We start from the raw sequence: 21,571 nt of genomic DNA, 5'->3' as shown, positions 1-21,571 counted from the left end.
TTGTCCACCTCTCTCCTCATCTCCCCACACCTTTCTCCTCCCTTGAGCTCCACGAGCCTTTCCCTCCCGTTTTTGTCCACCTCTCTCCTCATCTCCCCACACCTTTCTCCTCCCTTGAGCTCCACGAGCCTTTCCCTCCCGTTTTTGCCCACCTCTCTCCTCATCTCCCCACACCTTTCTCCTCCCTTGAGCTCCATGAGCCTTTCCCTCCCGTTTTTGTCCACCTCTCTCCTCATCTCCCCACACCTTTCTCCTCCCTTGAGCTCCATGAGCCTTTCCCTCCCGTTTTTGCCCACCTCTCTCCTCATCTCCCCACACCTTTCTCCTCCCTTGAGCTCCATGAGCCTTTCCCTCCCGTTTTTGTCCACCTCTCTCCTCATCTCCCCACACCTTTCTCCTCCCTTGAGCTCCATGAGCCTTTCCCTCCTCGTTTTTGCCCACCTCTCTCCTCATCTCCCCACACCTTTCTCCTCCCTTGAGCTCCACGAGCCTTTCCCTCCCGTTTTTGTCCACCTCTCTCCTCATCTCCCCACACCTTTCTCCTCCCTTGAGCTCCATGAGCCTTTCCCTCCCGTTTTTGTCCACCTCTCTCCTCATCTCCCCACACCTTTCTCCTCCCTTGAGCTCCATGAGCCTTTCCCTCCCGTTTTTGTCCACCTCTCTCCTCATCCCCCCCACACCTTTCTCCTCCCTTGAGCTCCATGAGCCTTTCCCTCCCGTTTTTGTCCACCTCTCTCATCTCCCCACACCTTTCTCCTCCCTTGAGCTCCATGAGCCTTTCCCTCCCTTTTTTGTCCACCTCTCTCCTCATCTCCCCACACCTTTCTCCTCCCTTGAGCTCCATGAGCCTTTCCCTCCCGTTTTTGTCCACCTCTCTCATCTCCCCCACACCTTTCTCCTCCCTTGAGCTCCATGAGCCTTTCCCTCCCGTTTTTGCCCACCTCTCTCCTCATCTCCCCACACCTTTCTCCTCCCTTGAGCTCCATGAGCCTTTCCCTCCCGTTTTTGTCCACCTCTCTCCTCATCTCCCCCACACCTTTCTCCTCCCTTGAGCTCCATGAGCCTTTCCCTCTCCGTTTTTGCCCACCTCTCTCCTAATCTCCCCACACCTTTCTCCTCCCTCTTTCCTCATCTCCCCCACACCTTTCTCCTCCCTTGAGCTCCATGAGCCTTTTCTTCCCATTTTTGTCCACCTCTCTCATCTCCCCCACACCTTTCTCCTCCCTTGAGCTCCATGAGCCTTTCCCTCCCGTTTTTGCCCACCTCTCTCCTCATCTCCCCACACCTTTCTCCTCCCTTGAGCTCCATGAGCCTTTCCCTCCCGTTTTTGCCCACCTCTCTCCTCATCTCCCCACACCTTTCTCCTCCCTTGAGCTCCACTGAGCCTTTCCCTCCCGTTTTTGTCCACCTCTCTCCTCATCTCCCCACACCTTTCTCCTCCCTTGAGCTCCATGAGCCTTTCCCTCCCGTTTTTTGTCCACCTCTCTCCTCATCTCCCCACACCTTTCTCCTCCCTTGAGCTCCACGAGCCTTTCCCTCCCGTTTTTGTCCACCTCTCTCCTCATCTCCCCACACCTTTCTCCTCCCTTGAGCTCCATGAGCCTTTCCCTCCCGTTTTTGTCCACCTCTCTCCTCATCTCCCCACACCTTTCTCCTCCCTTGAGCTCCATGAGCCTTTCCCTCCCGTTTTTTGTCCACCTCTCTCCTCATCTCCCCACACCTTTCTCCTCCCTTGAGCTCCATCGAGCCTTTCCCTCCCGTTTTTGCCCACCTCTCTCCTCATCTCCCCACACCTTTCTCCTCCCTTGAGCTCCATGAGCCTTTCCCTCCCGTTTTTGTCCACCTCTCTCCTCATCTCCCCACACCTTTCTCCTCCCTTGAGCTCCATGAGCCTTTCCCTCCCGTTTTTGTCCCACCTCTCTCCTCATCTCCCCACACCTTTCTCCTCCCTTGAGCTCCATGAGCCTTTCCCTCCCGTTTTTGTCCACCTCTCTCCTCATCTCCCCACACCTTTCTCCTCCCTTGAGCTCCATGAGCCTTTCCCTCCCGTTTTTGTCCACCTCTCTCTCATCTCCCCACACCTTTCTCCTCCCTTGAGCTCCATGAGCCTTTCCCTCCCGTTTTTTGTCCACCTCTCCTCCTCATCTCCCCCACACCTTTCTCCTCCCTTGAGCTCCATGAGCCTTTCCCTCCGTTTTTGTCCACCTCTCTCCTCATCTCCCCACACCTTTCTCCTCCTTGAGCTCCATGAGCCTTTCCCTCCCGTTTTTGTCCACCTCTCTCCTCATCTCCCCCACACCTTTCTCCTCCCTTGAGCTCCATGAGCCTTTCCCCTTCCCGTTTTTGTCCCACCTCCTTGAGCTCCATGAGCCTTTCCCTCCCTTTTTTGTCCACCTCTCTCCTCATCTCCCCACACCTTTCTCCTCCCTTGAGCTCCATGAGCCTTTCCCTCCCGTTTTTGTCCACCTCTCTCATCTCCCCACACCTTTCTCCTCCCTTGAGCTCCATGAGCCTTTCCCTCCCGTTTTTGCCCACCTCTCTCCTCATCTCCCCACACCTTTCTCCTCCCTTGAGCTCCATGAGCCTTTCCCTCCCGTTTTTGTCCACCTCTCTCCTCATCTCCCCCACACCTTTCTCCTCCCTTGAGCTCCATGAGCCTTTCCCTCTCGTTTTTGCCCACCTCTCTCCTAATCTCCCCACACCTTTCTCCTCCCTCTTTCCTCATCTCCCCCACACCTTTCTCCTCCCTTGAGCTCCATGAGCCTTTTCTTCCCAATTTTGTCCACCTCTCTCATCTCCCCCACACCTTTCTCCTCCCTTGAGCTCCATGAGCCTTTCCCTCCCGTTTTTGCCCACCTCTCTCCTCATCTCCCCCACACCTTTCTCCTCCCTTGAGCTCCATGAGCCTTTCCCTCCCGTTTTTGCCCACCTCTCTCCTCATCTCCCCACACCTTTCTCCTCCCTTGAGCTCCATGAGCCTTTCCCTCCCGTTTTTTTCCACCTCTCTCCTCATCTCCCCACACCTTTCTCCTCCCTTGAGCTCCATGAGCCTTTCCCTCCCGTTTTTGTCCACCTCTCTCCTCATCTCCCCACACCTTTCTCCTCCCTTGAGCTCCACGAGCCTTTCCCTCCCGTTTTTGTCCACCTCTCTCCTCATCTCCCCACACCTTTCTCCTCCCTTGAGCTCCATGAGCTTTCCCTCCCGTTTTTGTCCACCTCTCTCCTCATCTCCCCACACCTTTCTCCTCCCTTGAGCTCCATGAGCCTTTCCCTCCCGTTTTTGTCCACCTCTCTCCTCATCCCCCCACACCTTTCTCCTCCCTTGAGCTCCATGAGCCTTTCCCTCCCGTTTTTGTCCACCTCTCTCATCTCCCCACACCTTTCTCCTCCCTTGAGCTCCATGAGCCTTTCCCTCCCTTTTTTGTCCACCTCTCTCCTCATCTCCCCACACCTTTCTCCTCCCTTGAGCTCCATGAGCCTTTCCCTCCCGTTTTTGTCCACCTCTCTCATCTCCCCACACCTTTCTCCTCCCTTGAGCTCCATGAGCCTTTCCCTCCCGTTTTTGCCCACCTCTCTCCTCATCTCCCCACACCTTTCTCCTCCCTTGAGCTCCATGAGCCTTTCCCTCCCGTTTTTGTCCACCTCTCTCCTCATCTCCCCCACACCTTTCTCCTCCCTTGAGCTCCATGAGCCTTTCCCTCTCGTTTTTGCCCACCTCTCTCCTCATCTCCCCACACCTTTCTCCTCCCTCTTTCCTCATCTCCCCCACACCTTTCTCCTCCCTTGAGCTCCATGAGCCTTTTCTTCCCAATTTTGTCCATCTCTCTCATCTCCCCCACACCTTTCTCCTCCCTTGAGCTCCATGAGCCTTTCCCTCCCGTTTTTGCCCACCTCTCTCCTCATCTCCCCCACACCTTTCTCCTCCCTTGAGCTCCATGAGCCTTTTCTTCCAGTTTTTGTCCCCCCTACTCTGCGCAGCAGAGTGCCCATTTTTGCGATCCTGGGATTCCCCTCCTGGGATTTCCCTACAGCATTGCAAAAACGTGGAAGTCAGGAGGTGGGGTTTCCCATGGAGGGGAGCCTCAGGGGTTCCCAGGATAGCAAAAACCTGCGCTTGGCTTGCAACGAAAGTCCGGAGGCGGGGCATCTCAGTGGCGGCTTGGCAGATTCATAAGGTGAAAAAAGGTTCGTAAGAAGAGGCAAAAAAATTCCGAACTCTGGGTTCGTATCTCGAAAAGTTCGTATGATGAGGGGTTCATATCATGAGGTACCACTGTAATTCTGTTTCCTGTTTTCCAGGTTTGCCTGGCACCCTTGTCATATGTATTTGTATTGGTATTTGTACAGTCCCTTTATTTTATATACCCCTTCCCTATTTAATGTCAATAAAGATTATATTTTAATTTTTTTTAAAAAGAGAGAAAGTCAAAGAAAATAGATGGGAGGAGAAGAGGAAGGGAAAGGAAGTAGAGTGAAAAGATAATGGGAGTTCAGACACTGACAGTAAAGATTTAGATTGAAGCCAAACCACAGGATTTTTTTGACAATTCTTTAGTATGCTTTGTTTATGGTAACTACCGTATTTTTGGAGAATAAGACGCACCGTAATAATGGTTGGGGAGGAAAACAGGGAAAATGAATTTGCTTACCAGGTATCCATCTGTCCAGCGTCCTTAGTCTGGTCAGCTTCAGCATATGATTTTATCCCCTGGTTACAGGCTTAAAAAATTTATTCTGAGAGAGTCACAAGTAACAAACTTGCAAGCCAGGAAGAGCTGGGAACATCATTAGCACCTGGAAAGAAACACTCTGAGCAATTGGAAAAAAACCGGCAAAGACTTAGGGCAGTGATGGCGAACCTATGACACGCGTGTCAGCACTGACACGCGTAGCCATTTTCGGTGACACGCGGCCGCCAAGAAAAGGGGAGCTTTAGGGAGTGGCCAAGATGCAAATCTCCCCACTTTCCAATTTCCCACCGACTGCAAGCAGGTACAGCAGGGCCGCCGATAGGCCGGTACTACCAGGACTGGCGTCAGGGGCACGGGCAAACTGAAAATTGGGGGGGGGGGCCCGCGTGCCCCGGTTTTGGCCCGCCACCGTGTGCCGGCCCCCTGGCGCCCGCAGCAGTCATTGTGCTGCACCGTTCGCTGTAGCCTGCGCATGCCTGCGCCAGCGCACCCCAAAACGCCACCCGCCCCACGCACCCTTTTCCAAGGGCGCACACGAACCAACCCTGCCCCCCCGCGCCTCTAGGCCCCTCGCGCCCCTGGCTACTTGCCGCTGCCCCCTGCCCGCCCGCTTCGCCTCTCTTTCTCCGCCGCTGCAAGAGAGGCGCGGCAGGCATTCTCACAGCGGGGGCTGGTGAAGGCGATTTTTAGTGTCGGGTGCGCGGCCCGGCGCGCGCTCTCCCCATCACCCTGCCAGCCCGCCAGGAACATTCAAAGTAAGAAAAACCTTCGCTCTTACTTTGAATGTTCTGGGCGGGCTGGCAGGGCGATGGGGAGAGCGTGCGCCAGCCCGCGCGCCCGACACTGAAAATCACCTTCGCCAGCCTCCGGAGAACGAAAGAGAGTGAGAGCGACAGAGCAAGATAGAGAGAAAGTGAGAAAAAGAGAGGGGGAGAGAGAGATAGCAAGAGATAGAGAAAGAAAATGAGAGAAAGAGTGTGAGAGAGAAAGCAAGAGAGAAAGAACACAAGAGAGGGAAAGTGAGAAAAAGAGAGGGAGAGCAAGAGGGGGAAAGATAGAGAAAGAAAGAGAGATGAGAGAGGAAGAGAGTGAGAGGAAGAAAGCAAGGTAGAGAAAGAGAGAGGGAGAAAGAAAGAGATGAGAGAGGAAGGAAGAGAGTGAGAGAGGAAGAAAGCAAGATAGAGAAAGAGAGAGAGAGAGAGAGAAGATAGGAAGAGAGAGAGTGAGAGAGAGCAAGAAAGAAAGAGTGAGAGAGGATAGAGGAAGGAAGAGAGTGAGAGTGTTTTTTTGTCAAGGTGACACACCACCTGAATTATGCTCGGTTTTTTGGCGAATTTTGACACACCAAACTCAAAAGGTTGCCCATCACTGACTTAGGGCTTGGAAAACATTCTTCTTTGCAGAGAGTAACAATGAAAGAGCTTGCAAATCAGTAATAGCTGGGAACATTAATAGCACCTGGTTAGGGCTGGAAAGAAACATCTGGAGCAAGTAAAGCAATGAAAAGGCCCCTACAAAGACAGGGTTTGGAAAACATTCTTCTTTGCAGAGAGTAACAATGTAAGAGTTTGCAAGTGGTAAGAACTGGGAACATTGTTAGCACTTGAAAGAAACTGTTAGCTAGAAAGAAACTTATATGTAGCAGGTTTGAGCAATGAAAAAAGCCCTGCAAAGACTTTAAGGGCTTGGAAAACATTCTTCACAGAGAGTAACAATGAAAGAGCCTGCAAGGTCAGAGCTGGGAAGATCGTTAGCAGCTAGTTAAGCCTGGGGGAAGGGAAAAAAAAGAAGCTACATTCAGAGTATAAGACTTACCTAAATTATCAGCCTCTTTTCAGGAGGAAAAAGTCTTATACACCGAAAAATGCGGTATTTGATGGATGGAGAAAAATTAAAACTAAAAAAATGGGAGGTCGCAAGGACCAAACCAGCTCCTCCCCCCACAGCTGGATTTTCACTGGCAGAGGCCCCATGGTCCAGTCCTTTGAAGCACCCATGGGAACATCTAGTTCTCGGGCTTTGAGTTTTGACACCCCTGAACTAGTGGGACACCCCTTGCCTTCACAGATCAAACCTCAAAACCATAAATATCTTATTAATGCAAATTCTGGGAGATCCTTGGTGCTCTCTGAGTTTGGTGGTTTTCTTGTGGACGTTTCACGACCAAACTAGGTAGTAGCATCAGTGCCGGGAAGAGAGCAATCTGTGCCACCAGCCAGTTTAGTTACCAGATTTTGGTGGTGCAGCGTTGCGTCTCCCAGAGAAACACCGATATATCTAACCCCACCAAAGGGCCAGTCTGGAGCAAGGCAGGACTTTTTCCACTTGGGTGTTACATCAGAATTGGTGCTGTGAGGCTGAGGGACCTGAGGTCTTGAAGAAAGAGATGTGGGTCATCCTGGAGTTAGCAACAGCATTTAGACTTATCTACCGCTTCACAGTGCTTTTACAGCCCTCTCTAAGTGGTTTACAGAGAGTCAATGAAGGTCTTGGTATATTCGAGTTTCTTCCCGTGTAGGTTTCAGAGATTTCTGGCGATGAGTGGGACCTCGTCGAAACGTCGCCAGAAATCTCTGAAACCTACATGGGAAGAAACCCGAATATCCCAAGACCTTCATATGATATATCTATCTATATGTCTATAGATATATAAATATATACAAAGATAGCCAGATGGATGATAAGTGATAGATATATAAATATATAGAGACAGACAAAAATAGGTAGGTAAGTAGATAGATAGGATGACTGATTGATAGATTGATGATAGAGACAAAGATAGGTAGATAGGTAAGTAGGTAGGTAGATAAAATGATAGATAGGATGATGGATAAATGATATATAAATATATAGACAAAGATAGGTACATAGATTGGATGATGATAAATGATAGATGATTGATAGATTGATGATAGATATATAGAGACAAAGATAGGTAGATAGATAAGATATAGGTATAGAGACAAATAGCGATAGATATGATAGATAATAAATTGATGAAGAGATAGGTAGATAGATGAATAGAAAGATAATTAGATGGATGAATAGATAGGCAGACAGGCAGATACATAATGGATGGATGGATAGATAGATAGATAGATAGATAGATAGATAGATAGATAGATAGATAGATAGAGCAGCATCAGCAGAAGTAGCTTGCAGGGCTGCACTCGAACCACTGCGAGTTGGTCCTTTGGGGTCAAGGTCTTCAGGCCAGGCTCACCCGCAGCTTGCTCGAGAGGAGGAGGAGGAGGGGATAAGAGTTCCTGGGTGTAAGAAAGCCCTTGAGGGAACCTCCATCATGGTGTCCAATCTTCAGTGGTCAACAAGGGTCGTGTGGAAGCGTCCAGCCCCCTTGCTGGACAGAAAGTTGCCTCCCCTCCAGATCTGGGCACCAAGAATGCCAGGGGGTGGGCAGTGATTCGTGGCCCCTTGATGGGGAGTCTTGACAGACAGGCAGACACCAGTGAGTGCCGTATTTTGTAGTTTTATATACAGAATACAGGAAAAAAAGTTTCCGTAAAGCCTAAAACATAGCAATTACTTCTGTACATTAGAACTCAGCTGCTGAGAGAACAGGATGGGGGGGGGGGTTGTGGGAGGGGGGGGAAAGGGAGGGGAAGCATTGGAACAGAAGGGTGAAAAAACAGGATTTACGACAAAAAACGCTTTGCTACAATTAAGACAACCGGAGGCAACGTCATACCACATGTACCACTGTACACAGCTTTTTAAAAAACACTGAGAAAAATGCCATCAGTCGATGTATTTACACAGAGCCCAAAATACTTCTCGTCATTGGAAATTGGGAGGGTGTGAAGGGGGGGGCAGTGATGCCAGGGGAGGAGGCCTGGGGACTTGCCCAGCCCAGCCCCAGAAGGGAAAGGGGCCGCAGGGGAGTGGGCATGGTGGGGGCGAGGGGTTGAAACCAACCGGCATGGGAGGAGCGCATCTTTACATTAAATAAAACAATGATAGTTGTATAGATTTTGCTGTATGAAAACTGTATTTCTCTCTCTTTTTTTTTCAATATAAAAACTATTGTCACTGGCACAAAATAGAACAAGTTTTTTTGATTATTTTACAACGGCGAAGGGAGCGCCAGCCATGGGGGGTGGGGGTTACGACTCCCCCCCCACCGGCTGCCCCCCTCCACCCAGCACAGCCTCCGCGCTTGGCAGTTTCCATGTTTCCTTTTTTTTCCCTTTTTTTTTCGTCTTTTAAATGAAATGTATAGTACAAATATATGTGCAAATGCCCCTAAAACTTGAGCAAACCATTAAAAAAAAAAAGAATTAAAAGTTCTTCATTTCATGCAAAGGGCAATCCAAAAAGTCTGCAGCCCCCCACGTGGGAGAGGGGGGGAAAAAAAGAAAAAAAGAAAAAAAGAAAAGAAACGTGGACAGACGTGGTCGGGCAGGTGTCTCTGATTCGGGGCGGGAGAAAGGGGAGGGCCGCCCCACGGCTCCTATGGCACTGAGTTGGACCGGAGCACGGCCGCCTGGGGGCCCCTGGGGGGCAGCTTCTCCTCCTCCAAGTCCGTCTCTTGGGCTAAGGCCGAGGCGTCCACCTTGGGCGCTTTGGTTGCAAACTCCGTGATGCTGAAGACGAACTGCAGGCAGCCCAGCTTGATGTAGCTGCCGTGGTGCAGGAGGGCCGTGCCCTCCCACCCTGCCCCACTGCCCCCAATCAGGCTGGAACTGCTGGCTCGGCAGCTGCAGGGCGGGTGGGGCTGGCCCTGGGCCTGGGCTCGCATGGCGGGCGTCTCCTCGCTGGGCGCGGCGGGCGGATCTTCCTCCAGCGGCTTCCGGTTCCTGTGGCGCTCTGTGGGGGGGGGGGAGAAAGAGGCAGAGGATGGAGCCCCAGGCCGCCCCACTTGGCTCCCCCCCCCTACCCAATTTAATTGCGAGGAGTCCTCGCCAGGAGAGCACAACATTGCATTGGCAGTTCTGTGTTAGCAAAAACTTCAGAAGAGAAGGATTTAGGGGTGGGGATTTCTGACAGTCTCCAAATGGGTGAGCAGTGCAGTCAGGCAGTGGGGAAAGCAAGTAGGATGCTTGGCTGTATAGCTAGAGGTATAACAAGCAGGAAGAGGGAGATTATGATCCCGCTATATAGAGCGCTGGTGAGACCCCATTTGGAATAATACTGTGTTCAGTTCTGGAGACCTCACCTACAAAAAGATATTGACAAAATTGAAGGGGTCCAAAGATGGGCTACAAGAATGGTGGAAGGTCTTAAGCATAAAACCTACCAGGAAAGACTTCATGAACTCAATCTGTATAGTCTGGGGGACAGAAGGAAAAGGGGGGACAGGATCGAAAGATTTAAATATGTTAAAGGGTTAAATAAGGTTCAGGAGGGAAGTGTTTTTAATAGGAAAGTGAACCCAAGAACAAGGGGACACAATCTGAGGTTAGTTGGGGGAAAGATCAGAAGCAACGTGAGAAAATATGATTTGACTGAAAGAGGAGTAGATTCAATTCAATTTATTAGATTTGTATGCTGCCCCTCTCCGAAGACTCGGGGCAGCTCACAACAAATGCTTGGAACAAACTTCCAGCAGACGTGGTTGGTAATCCAGAGTCACCGAATTTAAACATGCCTGGGATAAACATAGATCCATCCTAAGATACAATACAGGAAATAGTATAAGTGGAGACTAGATGGACCAGGAGGTCTTTTTCTGCCGTCAGTCTTCTATGTTTCTATGACTTATGGCCGCCAGGGAAGCACAATATTAGCCAGTGGTCAGATGGACAGGAAATACATTTTACAAATATGATAAATAAAATAAATAAATAAATATAAATAACATAAAAATTTATTAACTATTATTTTATTAACAAAAGTTTATTATTAAAAATAAATAGACTCTTCCTCAAGAGTCTAAAGAACTATCTCTGCTGGCTGGTTTGGGGCCATTAATTCCATCATCTTGCCCCAGCTGGTGAATGAATGTATAATAGGTTTGACTGATGAAATGTATGTGAGCGATTATTTTTTATGAAATGGGGGTTTTAGTATGTTTTAATTTTAGATTTCTACATGATATATATTCACTTTTGTTGTGAGCTGTCCTGAGCTTGAGGAATAGGGTAGCATAGAAATCCAATATAACTGAAATTGGAAAAGGTACAAAAAAGGGCAACAAGAATGATGAAGGGAATGGAGCCCCTCCCTTATGAAACCAGGTTGCAAGGCCTTGGTCTCTTCAGCCTTGAAAGACGGTTTTTAAGGGGGGACTTGATCGAAGGGTATGAAATCCTGCATGGGATAGAAAAGGTGGATGGAGAAAAACTCTTTTCTCCATCACACAATACTAGGACGAGGGGGCCACTCCCTAAAGCTCATAGGTAAGAAAGTGAGGACAAATCAAGGGAGATATTTCTCCACCCAGAGGGTCCTTGGTTGATGGAATTCCCTTCCAGAAGAGTTTGTGACAGCTGTCAGCCTAGATAGCTTCAAGGCAGGATGCCAAGTGCATCATAGGTGGTGATTGAAACGGATGTCCATGTGCCACCTCTATGTGGGTTGAGGCAGGCAGGGTTCCCTTGGGTCCCATTTGTTGGGGGTCCAGGGAAAGGGAGGGTCTTGCCTTCTCTTTCTGCTCAAGATCCCCATGGACAATTGGGGGGTCTCTGGGTGACACAGAAGGCTGGACGCAATGGGCTTGGGCCTGATTCAGCCGGACTCTTCTTATGTTCTTATGTTCTTAATAAGCAAACAAACAAGCATGAAATAAATGAAATGAAATTAAAATAACAGAATAAAAATAATATAAAATAAAAAATAAATTAAATAAGTAACAACATAAAAATAAGAGAAAGTAAATAAAATTAAAAAATTAAATGGAAATAGCCTAAAATACCACAAAATATAATAAAACAAACACTGCCATTGCTAAACAAGCAGATGTTGAGTCAATCGCAATCCCATCCCCAGATTATCTCCAGGACCACCTTCTGCCGCATGAATCCCAGCGACCGATTAGGTCCCACAGAGTTGGTCTTCTCCGGGTCCCGCCGACTAAACAATGCCGTCTGGCGGGACCCAGGGGAAGAGCCTTCTCTGTGGCGGCCCCAACTCTATGGAACCAGCTCCTCTGGAGATTAGAATTGCCCCCACCCTCCTTGTCTTTCGTAAACTCCTTAAAACCCACCTCTCCCGTCAGTCATGGGGGAATTGAGACATCTCCCCCGGGCCTATACAGTTTATGCATGGTTATGTTTGTGTGTATGTGTTTGCTTTTTAATAAGGTTTTTTTTAGTGACTTTTAAATTATTAGATTTGTTGTATATTGTTTTATTGCTGTTGTGAGCCGCCCCGAGTCTACAGAGAAGGGAGGCATACAAATCGAATAAGTAAATAAATAAATAAATAAATTTTACAAGATTTTTTTGGCCACAGTTGTTGAGAGAATCACTGCAGTTGTTAGTCATTAAGTGATGAAGTTAGTTGTTAAGTGAATCATGAGGAGGAAGAGGAAGACAAAGAGAATCCTAGGACACAGTGTGAAAAAGCTGTGTCCACAGTTAAAAGCATCTCTGCAGACAGAGGCCTATAAAGGATGGAGGCAGGGGAGGGTCAGTACGGAGACAATGGGGTGGACTTTCCCCATTTTTCCAAAGGGCCAAGGGCTTAAGGAGACCCACTTCTCTGGGTCTTGGGATAATGGGGGCACCCCAGGCATGAATCACCAAAGACAAGACAGTCTCCATTTATAGAATAGGAATAGGAAAAGAGCAGAGGGCAGGAGAAACAGAAGAGGACAGTGGAATGGAATGGAATAGAAAATATGGGATGGAATGGACTAGTACAGTGATGGGCAACCTTTTGAGTTTGGTGTGTCAAAATTCGCCAAAAACCCGAGCATAATTCGGGTGGTGTGCCACCTTGACAAAAAAACACTCTCACTCTCTTCCTTCCTCTCTCCTCTCTCCCTCTTTCTTTCTTGCTCTCTCTCTCTCTCTCTTCCTTCCTATCTTCTCTCTCTCTTTCTCTCTCTTGCTTTCTTCCTCTCTCACTCTCTTCCTTCCTCTCTCATCTCTTTCTTTCTTTCTCCCTCTCTCTTTCTCTCTCTTGCTTTCTTCCTCTCTCTCTCTCTTCCTTCCTTTCATCTTTCTTTCTTCCTATCTCTCTCACTCTCTTCCTCTCTCATCTCTCTTTCTTTCTTTCTCTCTCTATCCCCCTCTTGCTCTCCTCTCTTTTTCTCACTTTCCCTCTCTTGTTTTCTTTCTCTCTCACTCTTGCTTTCTCTCTCTCACTCTTTCTCTCGTTTTCTTTCTCACTCTTTCTCTCTCTCGTTCTCTCTCTTGCTATCTCTTTCTCTCTCCCCCTCTCTTTTTCTCACTTTCTCTCTATCTTGCTCTGTCGCTCTCACTCTCTTTCGTTCTCCGGAGGCTGGCGAAGGTGATTTTCAGTGTCGGGCGCGTGGGCCGGCGCGCGCTCTCCCCATCGCCCTGCCAGCCTGCCCAGAACATTCAAAGTAAGAGCGAAGGTTTTTCTTACTTTGAATGTTCCTGGCGGGCTGGCAGGGCGATGGGGGGAGCGCGCGCCGGGCCGCGCGCCCGACGCTGAAAATCGCCTTCGCCGGCCCCCGCTGTGAGAATGCCTGCCGCGCCTCTCTTGCAGCGGCGGAGAAAGAGAGGCGAAGCAGGCGGGCAGGGGGCAGCGGCAAGTAGCCAGGGGCGCGAGGGGCCTAGAGGCGCGGGGGGGCAGGGTTGGTTCGTGTGCGCCCTTGGAAAAGGGTGCGCGGGGCGGGCGGCGTTTTGGGGTGCGCTGGTGCAGGCATGCGCAGGCTACAGCGAACGGTGCAGCACAATGACTGCTGCGGGCGCCAGGGGGCCGGCACACGGTGGCGGGCCAAAACCGGGGCGCGCGGCCCCCCCCCCCCCCAATTTTCAGTTTGCCCGGGCCCCTGACGCCAGTCCCGGTAGTACCGGCCTATCGGCGGCCCTGCTGTACCTGCTTGCAGTCGGTGGGAAATTGGAAAGTGGGGAGATTTGCATCTTGGCCACTCCCTAAAGCTCCCCTTTTCTCGGCGGCCGCGTGTCAACGAAAATGGCTACGCGTGTCAGTGCTGACACGCGTGTCATAGGTTCGCCATCACTGGACTAGTAGAATATAGAACAGAACAGGACAGAACAGAATGGAAAATATGAAATGGAATAGAACAGAAATATGAGTGGAGTGGAATGGAATGGGGGGGAGAGGAATGGAATGGAATAGAATTGGAATAGAAATATGGAATGGAATTTTATGGAATAAAAAGTTTTTAAATCATATTAGAACTTTTAAAAAGTCTTTTTAGTCATATTAATTGGATTTTTAGATGTATCCGGTATATTGTTTCTGTTATGTTGTGAGCCGCCCGAGTCCTGGGAGAGGAGTGGCATACAAATCCAATAAATAAATAAATAATAAATAAAATAATGGAATGGAATAGAAATATTCCACGCAGTCCTTGACTTACAACTGTTTTGTTATCCTATTTCCTGTCTTTTATCTTAGGATGGATCTATGTTTATCCCAGGCAGGTTTCAATTCAGTTCCTGTGGATTCACCAACCATATCTGCTGGAAGTTTGTTCCAAGCATCTACTACTCTTTCAGTAAAATAATATTTTCTCATGTTGCTTTTGATCTTCCCCCCAACTAACTTCAGATTGTGTCCCCTTGTTATTGTGTTCACTTTCCTATTAAAAACACTTCCCCCCTGAACCTTATTTAACCCTTCAACATATTTAAATGTTCAATCATGTCCCCCATTTCCCTTCTGTCCTCCAGACTCTACAGATTGAGTTCATTGAGTCTTTCCTGATACGTTTTATGCTTAAGACCTTCCACCATTCTTGTAGCCCGTCTTTGGACCCGTTCAAATAAATAAATAATAAACAAAACAGACAGGGAGAAGTCACAGGATTCCCGGGCAGCCCTTGGGGCAAACCTGTGTACACGAATGTACACATGTGTATATGTTTGTGTGTGTGTGTAAACACCAGGGAAGGGGCCTGGGGAAAACTCACTGATCACGCTCTGCACTTTGGCCACCATGCTGCTGGGCGGGATGAACGCCACCTTCTCCGAGAAGTCGCACGAGTACAAGACGTTGTCCACCGTGGTGCCGTGCTCGCTGTAGTTGAGCAGCTCGTAATGTTTGGTGTTCTGGGGGGAAGAAGGGGCCGTTGTACAGAGCAGCAGAGGTTGCTGGGGATGGAGGGGATTGGGGGGGGGAACCAACAACAGAGGAGGGGGGGTCTTATCATCCTCCCCCCACCCACCTGCCTCTCACCTCATCATAGAAAATGCAGGCGTGTTTGCCCGAGACGTAGTTGCAGTGACCATAGTTTGTAAGGCACACATCCATGTCTGCTCCTGCCAAGTGGAGGAGGGGGAAGAGGGCGGGTCAGAACCGCAGTCCAGGGAGGTGCCCAGTACCAAAGGCCTCAAGTCCCTCCCCCCCCTTCTGGGTTTTATTGTACGCAAATCATGCTTTAACCACTAGCCGAAGGGTGACGTTCCCAGCGATGGGGCCCCCCAGGAAGCCTTGTTCCAGGCCTCAGCCAGAGACTCTGCCGAACTGTGGACGAGTGCATCTGGAATAACCCCAAGCGCCCTCTGAAAGCCCTCTGGGTCCATCAGGCGTCTGGGGCGGAACTGCCTAATCGGTTCTGTCTCCCTGCGGGGAAGGATTGGAGCCAGGAAGTCAAGCCGCAGTAGAAAATGGTCTGGCCATGACAAAGGCAGCACTTCTAAGCCGCTTAGTCTCAGACCATTACTCAATTGCCCAGAGAGGAATACCATGTCGGGTGCGTGCCCCCCCTCATGGGTCAGACCCTGTACTACTTAGAAACATAGAAGTCTGACGGCAGAAAAGGACCTCATGGTCCATCTAGTCTGCCCTTATACTATTTTCTGTATTTTATCTTAGGATGGATATATGTTTATCCCAGGCATGTTTCAATTCAGTTACTGTGGATTTATCTACCACATCTGCTGGAAGTTTGTTCCAAGGATCTACTACTTGGGTCAGGTCCATGGCTGTCATGGTGGCCATGAACTCCTGTGCCAGTCCAGAGGACCCGCCGAGTGATGGCAGGTTAAGGTCTCCCAAGACAATAAGTCTAGGGAACCCCACCGCCAGCCCGGCCATCTCCTCGAGTAGCACAGGCAGGGCTGTTGACACGCAGCTGGGAGGCAGGTATGTGAGCAACAAGCCCACCTGAACCCCTAAGTCCAACTTAACCAGGAGGGACTCACAACCCGCAATCTCTGGAGCAACAAGTCTACCCAGGCAAAGACTCTCCCTGGCTACAATGGCCACTCCTCCCCCCCTTCCCTGGGGTCAAGGCTGATGCCATATCTGAAACTCCTCCGGGCCAAGCCACGTTTCAGTCACACATGCCAGGTCGGCCTCTTCATCCAAGATCAAATCTCGGATGAGGAGAGCTTTAATTACCACCGCCCTGGCATTGAGTAGCAGCAGCCTGAGCCCAGGGCCAGAATTACACTCGTCACCAGCACCCTGGGATGAGCTCACGGAACCGGAACAAGGGGTCGTTATTAAGCAGCGATCTCTTCTTCCCCTGGAACGGCCAGTTCCGTGGCCCCTGCCATATCTGCCTCTCCCAGCAAGATCGAGATAATCTGACCCTCTGTCACCCCAGAGATAGGTGCCCCCTCCCCTCCTGCCTCTCCATTGTCAGGTGGGCCAAGTGTATCATTCGTATCACTCTCATTCCCGTCATTCACACCAGAATCCCATCCAACCCACTCTCCCCCATTCATTCCATAACCATCCACCCCATACAAATAACCCCATTCATTCCAATAATCATAGACATCCATCACTAACCAACCCCCCCAATAAGTTAACTAAAAAACTGTTAAAAAAACATTAAAAACAAGGAAAATGTGCAATAAGAAATATATGGGAAAGTAGTCAGTCAGCAGTTCTTAACAACAACAGGCAGGTGGCGCTGTGTTCTGAAGCAATTAAGTTCCAGAGTCCAAATCCAAGTCCCCAAATGTCCACGTTTCTGGGTAAAGATGACCATTGTAATGCTGGCCGCTGCCAGCATATCCCTCCTGGCTCCTATCAGTCCCTCTGGTCATTCCCCAATGTCCACTGCTCTTCTCAAACGGCATCTCCACTTCTCTAGATAATCCTCCCCGCTCCATGTGTTTGCTGTCTCATAGGTGCTCACTCCGGATTCGATCTTGTAAGTTCACCTTATTCTAATGGCCCCTCCGACTCCGGGCGCCCCCACCGTCTAGGGCCCTTGTTGGGGTCCCAGGACCCTCCGATTCTATGGCGAAGATCCGGCTGTCTGGCTCAGTTCACTTGAGGTTAAATGTACTCAGAATAGCACGGCCAGCAGATGTCTCAGAAGGCAGCGAGTAACAGTAAATAACAGACAGACGAGTGGACAGGCAGAATGACAGGCAAAAAACAACAGGTGGCTCTATTTCAGCTGGTGGCCGCCGTTTTCCGAGCCCCAGCTGATTACCCAGCAATATCTCCGTGGCGAAAGTGATGAAACCAAACGCCACGGAGCAGGGGGCCTCGGGGTCTTCGTAGACGGGATGCAAAGGAAAACTTTCTTCTGGGAGTTCCTGGCCCCCTCTCTGTCCTCCCCAGGGTAGGTGGACGAGTGGAGGCAGCAGGCAGCGGGCCGCAATGTCACAGATGACAGGCGGCTCAATTGGGTGTCACGGCCGCCATTTTCCGAGGCCCAGCTGATTAAAGTACTGATTCCGGGGCGAAGAAAGGAGCAGAAACAACACGGGGAGCAGGAAGCGAGGGTCTTCTGGGCCAGCGGCTGCTCACCTCACCAAACTATAGTGTCGCAGATGACAGGCGGCTCAGTTTCGTCTCGCTGTCACGATCGCGGTCGCCATTTTCCGGAGCCCAGCGCATTATAGGCTCCAAACGAAAAAAACAGCGTAGAAAAGTGCAGAACAGCACGGAGACACAGAGAACGAGGATCTTCTTGGGCAGCAAGTGCTCACCTCTCTGAACTATAAGTCCAGTGCTGAATGAAACCACAGTTCCCATATATTTCTTGATGTTAGCGCCCGTAGTCCAGCGGAGCAGCAATTCCACCCTCCACCTTGCTCCCCACCGGAAGCGGAACATACATACATACATACTCTATCACTCTATCACTCTATCACTCTATCTATCTATCTATCTATCTATCTATCTATCTATCTATCTATCTATACATTTATTATGTGTCTGCCTATGTATTCATCCATCTAATTGTCTATCTATTCATCTATCTACCTATCTCTTCATCAATTTATTATCTATCTATCTATCTATCTATCTATCTATCTATCTATCTATCTATCTATCTATCCATCCATCCGTCTATTGTATCTGTCTGTCTGCCTATCTATTCATCCATATCTATTCATCTTTCTACCTATCTAATCAATTTATTATCTATCATATCTATCTATCTATCTATCCATCCATCCATCCATCCATCCATCCATCCATCCATTTATTATGTGTCTGTCTATCTATTCATCAATTTATTACCTATCATCTCTTTCCCCCTCTCTCTCACAATAGCACTTAGCCTTATCTATCACTTCACAGTGTTTTTCCAGCCCTCTCCAAGCAGTTTACATACTCAGCCTCTTTTGCCCCCAACCATCTGGGTCCTCATTTGACCCACCTCAGAAGGAGGGAAGGCTGAGTCAACCTGGAGCCGGTGGTGAGGTTTGAACTGCTGAACTACAGATAGCAGTCAGCTGAAGGAGCCTGCAGGGCTGCCCTCTGCGCCACCCCGGCTCTTCTCTGGGGCTCCTCCCCGCCACTCCCTCCCCACACCTGCTGGCCGTGCAGAGAAAACAGCCCTTGCCTGTTCCGATGTAGAGGGTTCTGTAGCACATGTTCACTGCGCTGCCGGAGCCAAGGAGAGGGTAGAAGACCGCCCGGGCCTGCACCTCCTTCCGCTGTCCTGCAAAGGCAGAAGAAAAAATGCCCTGGGTGCCAGGAAGCCTCCCACGCCAGGCACAGGACGCCCCGTCCCTCCCCGGGAAGAACGAGGGTGGGCTCCACTTTCCCACAAGCCCCCCTCCCCAGGAAAAAGCAGGGGCCTTTCTTTTTGGGGGGGGGGGAGTGGAGTATATATATATATATTTATTTTTTCTCCAACTTAAAGGACCTACATGCATGAAAACACATATACCATCAATAGAAACATAGAAGACTGACGGCAGAAAAAGACCTCATGGTCCATCTAGTCTGCCCTTATACTATTTCCTGTATTTTATCTTAGGATGGATCTATGTTTATCCCAGGCATGTTTAAATCCAGTGACTGTGGATTTACCAACCATGTCTGCTGGAAGTTTGTTCCAAGCATCTACTACTCTTTCAGTAAAATAATATTTTCTCATGTTACTTCTGATCTTTCCCCCAACTAACTTCAGATTGTGTCCCCTTGTTCTTGTGTTCACTTTCCTATTAAAAACACTTCCCTCCTGAACCTTATTTAACCCTTTAACATATTTAAATGTTTCGATCATGTCCCCCCTTTTCCTTCTGTCCTCCAGACTCTACAGATGGAGTCCATTGAGTCTTTCCTGGTAAGTTTTATGCTTAAGACCTTCCACCATTCTTGTAGCCCGTCTTTGGACCCGTTCAATTTTGTCAATATCTTTTTGTAGGTGAGGTCTCCAGAACTGAACACAGTATTCCAAATGTGGTCTCACCAGCGCTCTATATAAGGGGATCATTTAGACAATAATGCCTAAAAATATGCTTATATAGTCTTTTAAAACTCTGCTGTTCTGTTCGGGTCTATGTGACCCAAACTGAAGTTTGACACCCTGTTAAATTTTTCCCCTGCATATCTGAAACTTGAAATTTCATGACTTTGCATCCTGTTAGGAGTTCTTTCTAGGATAATTTTTTTTGGGGGGTGGGGGGGCTTAGTTTTTGCTGGGCAAAAAAACCTTACACTTGTACAGTTCCCAGGTCAATATGACCCGGACCGAAAATGGTTTATTTTAGATACTTAAATTTGGTCCTTTTGAAAACATTTTTCCCTGGGAAAGTAGTTTGAACATTTCTGCACACAATGAAATGAAAATTGAAATGAAAAAATTAATGCTTATATTTTTATTTTGCTCATAAAAGCCCTCCCCTCCCCCCGTTTTTGTGCATTTTTTTTTCCAATTTATAGATAGTTTAGCCTGCAAACTGCGTACAATTTTATTAAATTTGGTGTGGGGTTACTAGTTTGAACATCCCTGATCATTACAAAAATGGAAATGAACTGAAAAAAATGATGCTTATTGGGTTCTAATAAAACTTTATAAAACTTTTGGGTTCTAATAAAACTCATTTGCCTGGAATCCAGACATGGCTGTTAATGAATCTTACCCAGTGAGAAGCACAGGAGTGGAATTGATTTATTGCTCAAGCTATTTGGTTCGCTGACATTTCAATTCCAACTCTGAGTCCCTTAGATCAGGAAGCTCCAACGTCGGCGAAGACTTGTGGACTTCAACTCCCAGAATTCCTCAGACAGCAAAGCTGTCTGAGGAATTCTGGGAGTTGAATCCACAAGTCATAAAGTTGCTGACCCCTGCCTTAGATTACATCTGGGTCAAAAACCCATCTCACATCCCCACACCCACAAGTGCAGTCATGGGGACCAATCCTATGCAGGGTTCCTGATTCCTTCCTGTGTTTGTTACTATGGCATCTGGGGAAAGGGATGTGTGGTGGTGGCATCTCTCTCTCTCTCTCACCGTGGACTTCACATAATGACTTTGGGCCTGACATATGGATTGCTTCCTGATTGCGTATTTGACCCCTATGACAATCATTAAGTGTTGGACCTCCTGATTCTTGAGAAATGTCTCTTTTTCTTTTATGTCCACTGAGAGCATCTGAACCAAAGCTAAATCCCTTGTCTGTCCAATCACCCTTGGCCAATAAAGAATTCTATTCCATCTATTTTATGAATAAATAAATAAAACATGCTAAAACTTCATCATTTATCTTTCTAGCGACCGAGCTGAAAGATCTCTTTTCCAAAAAAACATAATAAAACATCCATAAACATTATTTATTTCATCAATAATTACTTCCTCTCTAAAACTGCTGCGAGAAACAATTTTAATCTTTTTAAAAAGCTGTGCGTTACATAATTTGTCTTCGTTTTCAAATCTAACGTTTAGTTCTTAACTTTCTTTTCAATATGTGTTACGTAGTTATCTAATGCTGCCCCTCTTTCTCTTTTTGTAAAATTCGTAAAATTTCCCCGAGTCTTCTTTGTCTTTAATTTCCATTGTTAATCTATTCCTTTCTGCCAGGAGAGCGGGCTGGGGCCAGTGGAAAGCTCGTCCAAGCCCGTCTGCTGGAAGGACCGGGGCTTCCCAACCTGTCGGGTAGTGGTGGGCGCCTAGCAGGATCTCAGCAGTTGGCACTTTGATGGAGGGAGGGATAAGTGAAAGAGAAACAGTGAGGGAGAGGGAAAGGGAGAGAAAGGGAGGGAGGGAAGAAAGAGAAAAAAAGAGAGAGAAAGAAATAATGAGAGAGAGGGAGGGAGGGAAGAAAGAGAGAAAGAAAGGGAAGGAGGGAACAAAGGGAAGAGAGAAAGAAAGAAAGAAAGAAAAGGAGGGAGAGAAGGAAAGAAGGAGAGAGAAAGAAAGAGAGGGAGGGTAGAAAGCAAGCAAGCAAGCAAGCAAGCAAGCAAGAGAGAAAGCAAGAAAGAGAGGGAAGAAAAAAGGGAGAGAAAGAAAGAGAGAAAGAAAAAGAAAGACAGAGAGAGAGAGAGGGTAGAAAGGGAGGGAAGAAAGAGAGAGAGAAAGAAACAAAGAAAGAGAGGGAGGGAGGGAAGAAAGAGAGAGA

General features: G+C 48.5%; 2 protein-coding genes across 4 annotated transcripts in view; both read right to left on the bottom strand.

The window, feature by feature from the left end:
- The window catches only part of LOC139156237 (seizure protein 6-like), a 47,514-nt gene extending 42,349 nt beyond the window's left edge, over positions 1-5,165 (bottom strand). Inside the window, 1 exon segment of the mRNA XM_070731561.1 lies at positions 4,997-5,165. Coding sequence (XP_070587662.1) covers positions 4,997-5,165 — 169 coding nt within the window.
- A 2,997-nt stretch (positions 5,166-8,162) lies between these two features.
- LOC139158073 (PHD finger protein 12-like) overlaps positions 8,163-21,571 on the bottom strand; it is a 76,284-nt gene continuing 62,875 nt past the window's right edge. For all 3 annotated transcript variants that reach the window (XM_070735475.1, XM_070735476.1, XM_070735477.1), the window contains 4 exons: positions 18,568-18,666; positions 14,985-15,067; positions 14,719-14,857; positions 8,163-9,515 (listed from right to left, as the gene is read on the bottom strand). In XM_070735475.1, the coding sequence (XP_070591576.1) occupies positions 9,160-9,515; positions 14,719-14,857; positions 14,985-15,067; positions 18,568-18,666 (677 nt within the window). In that variant the 3' untranslated portion in view covers positions 8,163-9,159. The remainder of the gene's footprint in view (positions 9,516-14,718; positions 14,858-14,984; positions 15,068-18,567; positions 18,667-21,571) is intronic.

This window comes from Erythrolamprus reginae, chromosome 1 (genome assembly GCF_031021105.1).
Source record: "Erythrolamprus reginae isolate rEryReg1 chromosome 1, rEryReg1.hap1, whole genome shotgun sequence".
In the NCBI taxonomy this organism is placed as follows: Eukaryota; Metazoa; Chordata; class Lepidosauria; order Squamata; family Dipsadidae; genus Erythrolamprus; species Erythrolamprus reginae.
This window is presented reverse-complemented; position numbering and strand designations above follow the sequence as displayed.